Source organism: Archocentrus centrarchus, chromosome 7, assembly GCF_007364275.1.
Source record: "Archocentrus centrarchus isolate MPI-CPG fArcCen1 chromosome 7, fArcCen1, whole genome shotgun sequence".
Taxonomy (NCBI): Eukaryota; Metazoa; Chordata; class Actinopteri; order Cichliformes; family Cichlidae; genus Archocentrus; species Archocentrus centrarchus.
The window spans coordinates 12,176,502-12,184,711 of NC_044352.1; the positions used below are offsets into that span (position 1 = coordinate 12,176,502).

The 8,210-nt window shown below is 38.6% G+C and overlaps 1 protein-coding gene across 1 annotated transcript; it reads right to left on the reverse strand.

Annotated features, from left to right (window-relative positions):
* Positions 1-3: 3 nt before the first annotated feature.
* Positions 4-4,333, reverse strand: spryd4 (SPRY domain containing 4). The gene is made up of 2 exons (XM_030734115.1): positions 4,175-4,333; positions 4-983 (listed from the first exon to the last, which is right to left on the reverse strand). Exons 1-2 carry the CDS (start codon positions 4,305-4,307, stop codon positions 442-444), a joined length of 675 nt encoding a protein of 224 aa, XP_030589975.1. The 5' UTR covers positions 4,308-4,333; the 3' UTR covers positions 4-441.
* Between the last annotated feature and the right edge of the window lie 3,877 nt (positions 4,334-8,210).

Consider the following 8,210-nt stretch of genomic DNA (forward strand, 5'->3'; position numbering starts at 1 on the left):
AATTTATTTGACTATGGACATGAGTTTGAAAACAGTTTTGTGTGGACTTAAGTTTGTAAAGGTGGGTAATGCCATCACATACAGTGTAAAAAAAAAAAAAAAATACAAAAAACTTGGCAGCTGATGTTCCTCTCAAAACCAACACACATTCAAATTTCAAATTAGTCTGAGAGGTAATGCATGAGGTACACTTATAAATTGCCTGAGGCTTGATGACATACACAGAGTATTGCATTGTTAACACATAACTGGACCACAAAAGAAAAGGAAAAAAAAAAAAAATCACCTTTACTTAAGATATAAATGATACATAAGAAAGATATTGCTTTCTTTCCTGCACTGTTATTAAAGATATTGTTGTGATAAGTGTTGCCATGGTAACAAACCTAGCCCACTACTTTTCACAGCCATTACAATGATCGGATCATAGTTTATCTGGCTTCACTTCAGGCCTTCAGGCTCCTCCAGACCAGAGTGTGTGAGCAGCTCCCCGTCCCAAAGTCCAAACGCAGGGCAGAGAGGAGCCTGGAACTGAGCCTTGAGGGTGTAAATGATCCTGGGCTCCTCCACGTCAACCAGCCCCAGAAGGCCCCCTTCATAGTCAAGAAGGACCCCCACGCGGTCTGGCTTGCCCACTAGTGTAACAGGAACTATCTTATTGCTGGTCATGGCAAACCACTTCCGCTGAGCGTAACCAAAGACCCAGGAGGAGCTGTTGGTGCCCACACAGTCATCTCTGGACATCGCCGCCTCAGCCACACCTAGACGAAATTCTTGAGATTTTTTCACCGTCACCTCCCAGTAGTGTCGTCCGCTGCTGATCTTCTGATCACCAAACACAACAGCCCAGTCTCGGAAGCGCTCAGGGTTGTCTTGCACTTGGCTGGGGTCCAGGCCCAGCATGCGGTAGATGACACCTGTGTCTTTCTTGAAGAGGTCCAGACTGCTGTGGGCTGTTTGCTCATCAAGCCTGAACTGCAGGCCTACAGAGAAAAACAACAGGAATTTACTGTTCCATGATTAATTTCTGTTTGATATTTAATCATAAAAAAAAGCCTTACTGCAGACTTTTAGTGCCTTCATTATTTATGATCCATACTGAGAGCACATCCACTCTGTGTTTACCAGTATGGTGGAAGAAAAACTATCACGTCCGTCTGTGATTTGTCTGCTATGTCAGGAAAAAAAAAAGTGCAGTGTAAAGTTAGACACACATGGGTGAGTCTGGGTGACGCAAGGTCATCAAAGTATAGTTTAGTGATGTTTATTCAGGAAGTAAAATACCATGAGCTTCACAGCAAGCAGGAGTGCCTTGTTTCCTTTCTATTTAGGCAAAGTTCAAGTTTGACTTTTACCAGACATTCTCCATCATTTTATATCAATAAAAAATAAACCTGACCCCTTTGCTTACCAGTTTATCAAAAACTGCTGGATTAAATTCTCAGAAGATAGTGTGATTTAGGCTATTATTTATCATTTCAACGTGGAGTAATTAGGAGTAATGGAGGAGTAACTTGATGCTATAAAAATACATGGCCTCAATTACTAGTTACTCTAAGTCTCTTTTGTAAATACACATGTATCACTGGGAAGTTTAGTTTGCTGGTAATAAACTTGTTAGGACAGAATTGCACAGAAGAAAAAAAAATAGATACCTTATCTAATAATCATGACTTACCACTATTATAATAAGAAATATTATAAGAAAACAGTTTAGGGTGGTTTAGGTAAAAACTGTGATAAATCAGAGGCATTATGGTGATATATTTACATAGCCTGTCCTATACAGGGCACCTGTGCAATAAAATGAGCTTGAATAACAGAGCACTAGTTTTCTGGAATTTTACAAGACACAGGAAGTGGCTGCAACCCTGTTTTCTAGCCTTTCCAGCCTTTAGGTGTATTTACTTACTTTAAAAGTTTTCCTTTTGTACAACTCCAATTCCAAAAAACTTGGGACATGGCTTCATAGTAGTAAATAAAAACGGAATGCAATGATTTGCAAATTTCATCAACCGGGACAGGGCCATGTTTACCACTGTGTAGTATCCGCTCTTTTTTAACAACAGTCTGTAAACCTCTGGGAACTGAAAAGAGCAGGTGCTGGACTTTTGTGAGAGGAATATTGTCCCATTTTTGTATAACAGAGGATTCTAACTGCGCAGCAGTCCTGCATATTCTTTTCATGATGTGCCAAATGTTTTCAGCTGGTGGAAGGTCTGGACTGCAGGCAGGCCAGTTTGGCACCTGGACTCTTCTACTACGAAGCCATGCTGTTGTAACAGATGCAGTATGAGGTTTAGCATTATCTTGCTGGAATATACAAGGCCTTCATTGAAAAAGACATTGTCTGGATGGGAGCATATGTAGCACTAAAACCTGCATATACCTTTCTGCATTGATGGTTCCTTTCCAGGTGTGAAAGCTACCAATTTCATAGGCACTAAGGCCCCTATGATAATCAGAGATGCAGGCTTTTGAACTGAGCGCTGATAACAAGCCAGATGTTCCCTCTCCTCTTCAGTCCAGAGGTGGTGGTGTCCATGTTTTCCCAAATGAATTTCAAACGTAGATTTGTTTGACCACAAATCTACGTTTGTGGTCAAACAAATCTACGTTTGAAATTCATTTGGGAATTTCAAACGTAGATTTGTTTGACCACAAAATAGTTTCCCACTTTGCCTCAATTCATTTTAAATGAGCTTTGGCCCAGAGAAGATGGCAGTGTTTCTGGCTCATGTTCACGTATGGCTTCTTTTTTGCATGATAGTTTTAACCTACATTTGTGGACGGCACAGCAAACTGTGTTCACAGGTAGTGATTTCTGGAAGTGTTCTTGAGCCCATGCAGTGATTTCCATGACAGAATTGTGCCTGTTTTTAATAGTTTTTTAATGCAGTGCTGTATGAGGACCTTAAAACAACAGGCATACAGTATTGATTTTCAGCCTTGTCCCGTACACACAGAGATTTCTTCAGATTCTTTCAATTTTTTTGATGATATTATGCACTATATACATGATGAGATATTCAAAGTCTTTGCAATTTTACATTGAGGAACATTATTTTGAAATTTTTCCACAATTTGTAATTTTTTACACTGTTGAACCTCTGCACTTCTTCACTTCTGAGAAACTCTGCCTCTCTAAGATGCTCTTTTTAAACCCAATCATGTTACTGACCTGTTGCCAGTTAACCTGATTTGTCATAAAATGTTCCTCCATTTGTTTCCTTTTATTACCACTTACTTTTCCAGCCTTTTCTTGCAACCATCCCAAGTTTTTTGAGATGTGTAGCTGAGACAGCCCCCCCCCCCACACACACACACACACATACACACACACACACACACACACACACACACACACACACACACACACACACAGTGAATAAAATATGGATTTATGTAAATCATTGCATTCTCTTTTAATTTATATTTTACACACAGCTTCTCAACTTTTGAGAACTGGGGTTGCACTAACAATTATCACTGCATTACTTAGCTATTCAAATAATGTTACCTGATATTTCTCCAAAGTGAATGCCAAAGCCTTTAAGTTTGTGCTCTATTAGTCAGTACATTACATTACGATTACTAAATGACAACAGTAAGCCTTAGCATGTGATAAGTGCTCATGTCTTTTTCTTCCAGAATGAAGTCTGCATGTTAGAGTAGCATTAAAGCTGCTTATTTAAGTTGGCATTCATTCAGAAAAGCAACAGCTGCAGCGCATGACCTCTGTACAGACTTTTGAAGGCAGGAAGGCGATGCACCCATTTTCGGACAGTACTTGTTTCAGCACCTTTCATTTCAACGTTTAAATTCTCTTTAAACCAATATAGCGCATATATACCACGACCTGTCTTTTATTTCGGTTTTAATCCAAATAGACGTGAATTTCAGACAAAGCCAGCTGCGGCTCTGTGTGAAAACATCAGTCAAGCGTATCCCCACAGCTTTCTTCTTATTTTCCTTTGGTTTGTTCTGTTTATTCGTTTTCTTGTGCCCACTTACAACGCTTGTTGTGGCAGGAAGGGCATGCCGTGACGAGAAAACACACTACAATAATAAACATAAGTCGTTAGCTGTCAGGTTACGCCTGTTGGGACACTGACCTCTGAGGGGCGGACTCACAAGCTAACCTTTCTTTAACCGCTACAAAATATTAACTCACTGCTAGCCGTGGATGTGGAGATGAAGCAGGTCCTCGCTGGCAGGCTGACAGCCCGCCTGGGTCGGACTGTCAGGGAGTAGGCGGTCCGTCCCGCCAGGCGACAGAGACGAGCCGCACTAACGGGAATCGCCATGTTTTCGCTGCTGGTGCTGCTCACATGTTTTCGTTCCTTTTGTTCATAAAATGTAGCAGCGGCGCGCTCTGCCGCCCCCTGCAGGCGTGGAGAGGAGCACCGACACACACCTGCAGGGGGCCAAAACACTGATCAGTACCATGGACAGCAGCCAGCCTGTTATCACTGTTCGTCATTTATCCTTACTCATACTACATAATAAATAATATAAGTGTGATAAGACAAAATGTGGTGATTCGCAAGAATCTGACAGAAGGAAGCAGCTCTGAGAAACATTCAGTCTTGGCCTGGAATAATTCAAGTCGTGTCATTCCATCTAAAATCAACTGCTCCACAGTCTCCGATTTGCATGTAAATTTTATGGTCCAAAGCTTGGACATATATAATGATTGCAGTGAAATTTTAGTTTCATATATCAAATATTTTTCGATATATATTTTTGAAAAGTGGACCATCCACCCATTTTCAGGCCCTTTTTATTTATTTATTTGGCACATTGAAATCTGAGGCAATGTTTAAACATGAATATCTCAAAAACTATTCAAGATAAAAGCCCAAAAATGTCACTGGCCTTTCTTACTATCAAAATGAATCAGGATCTGTAATTTGGGACAGATACAAATTTTTAAAAAGTCTGCATATGGGCCATTAAAATATGAAAAAAAACTGTAAAGTTTCATATTTGAGCACACACTAATAACAAAACTTTACATTGCAAGACAATTAATGGCAATGTCTCAATGGTTTTTAGTTATATTCCGTAATGCTGTAAAATAAAGCATGATGAAAATTCTATTTTCATTCAGCTTTCTTACTGGAATGAGCAAATATCACAAGTTATGCTACAAAAACAAAAATATCAGTATATAGTCTTATCTGAACAAAATTTTGGAGTTTCCAGATGGTAAGATAATTATAACTGAGAACATAATTTTGTTAAATATGTGCGTATTTGTCATTCTACTCTACCAACCAGTTTGAGACCAACTAAATTGTTTTCTCAGTTATACAATAATTAGAGTACCATCTGGAAACTCCAGAATATTGTTCTATTCAGATTCAGATCTACTGTCTATTTTTGGAGTACAACTTGTTATATTTGTTCAATCCAGCATGAAAGTTGAATAAAAACTGCATTTGCTTCATTTTTTGTGACAATACATTTTCTGTTACAAAGTATTCTACATGTTTTATTTCGCAATATAACTATATACCATTCAAAAATTGTCAGTAATTGTCTTTTGCCATGTGCAGTTTTTGTCATTGTACTTTACAGGACAGCTTGAATTTTTTTCTTCATATTTTAATAGCCAGTACGCAGACATTTTTGATGTATCTGTCCCAAATTACAGATCACAGATCTGATTCACTTAGATAGTAAGAAAGGACAGCACAGTGGCTTTTATCTTTAATAGTTCTTGAGATATTCATGTTCAAAGATTGCCTCAGATTTCTATGTGCAAAGAAAGTCTGAAGTGGGTCAACAGACTATTTTTCAAAGTATTTGATATATGAAACTAAAATTTCACAGCAGTCATTATATATGTCCACATTTGGGACCATAAAAATATTTATGCAAACTGCAGATGATTCAGCAGAAAATATTCTAAAGACTCGATGATTTGAGATGGAATGACAGATCTAACAAAATTATTTTCTGTTACAGTATAATTAGAGTACATATGGAAACTCCAGAATTATATTGACTATTTACTGATTAGATTAGACTATTTTTTTTTGTTTGTTTTTGTGGCATAACTTGTTATATTTGATGAATACAGCATGAAAGTTGAATGAAAATGGGATTCTCTTAATTTTTGTGAGTAAGAATTTCAAGTTAAGCAGAAGAAAATAGATGGATGGATGGATGGATGGATGGATGGATGGATGGATGGATGGATGGATGGATGGATGGATGGATGGATGGAAGGCTTCAATGTCAAGCTAGTACAAGGTGAAATATATACAAACAGTACATACAATATAGTACACAGATGGACATAGGGACTATACACAAGAAATGTAAAGGCAGGGTGGAGTGAGTGATGATCTGTGACAGAAGGATAGCAGCAAGAGAGAAAGGGAAGGTTTACCAGATGGTAATGAGACCTGCTATGATGTATGGTTGGGAAACAGTAGCAATGACAAAGACAAGAGGCTGAGCTGCAGGTGGCAGAGTTGAAGATGCTAAGATTTTCATTTGAGGGGGACCAGGAGAGAAAGGATTAGAAATGAGTACATCAGAGGCACAGCTCAGGTTGAGTAGTTTGGAGACAAAGTTAGAGAGCTAAGGTTGAAATGGTCTGGGCATGTGTAGAGAAGGGATAGTGATATGTTGGGCAAAAGGATGTTGAAGATGGAGATGCCAAGCAGCAGGACAAGCAGGAGATCACAGAAAAGGTTCATGGATGCATTGAAGGAGGACATGCAAATGGTTGGTGTGATAGGTCATGGCAGATGACTGCCCCTCCCTGAGCCTGGTTCTGCTGGAGGTTTCTTCCTGTTAAAAGGGAGTTTTTCCTTTCCACTGTCGCCAAGTGCTTGCTCATAGGGGGTCGTTTTGACTGTTGGGTTTTCTCTGTATTATTGTAGGGTCTTTACCCACAATACAAAGCGCCTTGAGGCGACAGTTTGTTGTGATTTGGCGCTATATAAATAAAATTGAATTGAATTGAAATTGAATAGAGGAGGATGCTGTGGATATGATGTGATGGATTTAGATGTTCCAGTGTGGCAAAAACTGGATAGTAATGAACCAGCTCTTTCCAAAAAAAAAAAGTCAGACATAAAATCTTATAGCCTCAACAAAGCAAGAAGAGTCACAATGAACTATTAGTTCCCCTCCCTTCTAAAAAGAAAATCAGACATACAACAAAAGTATTCATACCATTTGAACTTTTCCATATTTTGTCACATTACAACCACAAACATAAATATATTTCACTGGAATTTAATGTGAAAGACCAACACAAAGCGGTATACAATTGTGAAGTGGAATGAAAATTATACATGATTCAAAACATTTTTACAAATAAAAACCTGAAAAGTGTGGTGTGCAAAGGTATTCAGCCCCCCTGAGTCAGCACTTTGTGGAACCACCTTTTTCTGTAATTACAGCTGCGAGTCTTTTAGGGTATGTCTCCACCATCTTTAGTTAGTTTAGTTAGACAGTTAGAAGTCCAAAATTTATCCTTCTCTCTTTTCCAGTTACCACATTTTTGAAAGCCGTCCAGTGGGCCAAATTGGAACCTTTGAAGGGCCTTTCCTGGCCCCTGTGCCGTATGTTTGACACCCCTGTCAGATCCAGATGAGGGCCTGTCAGATAATTTACAGAAGAGGAGACAAAGTTCAGACAAATCTCTTTTCATTTTTTGGGATGTTTTTATACTCATGCGTCAAAATCCAAGAAGTTTGTAAACCACTGGTTCAGTTGTTCCATCCTTCAATGTGTTGCATGTTTTGTTATCCACTGAGTAAAATTTCATGTTAAAAGTCACTTAAGTCACTAAAGTAAAGCTTACAATTAAATATATTTGATTAAAAAAAATTGCACTTAAAGTGAAATACTTACAGTTCTTATTCAGTACTTAAGTAAAACTACAGTCCGTGAATAAATCATACAGCTGCTTTCCACATATGACTGTACGTAAGAGAGACGTCATGCAGTCACATGTCTATAAAAATGCGGCCTTTGCTTGAGCTGCACATCCAGTTCACATTTCTGCATCACATATAACTGTTTATGTGGCATTTGAGATAAGAACTGCCCCAGGGCACAGTGGTGAATGTAGCAGGACTTTTAATGTCAGAGATGAGGACTTTTTCTTTTCATGCTGAGGTATTTAGGGAGTGTAATGCATCTTTCATGACATGTGATAAATATTTTGTGATATTAACAAAGCT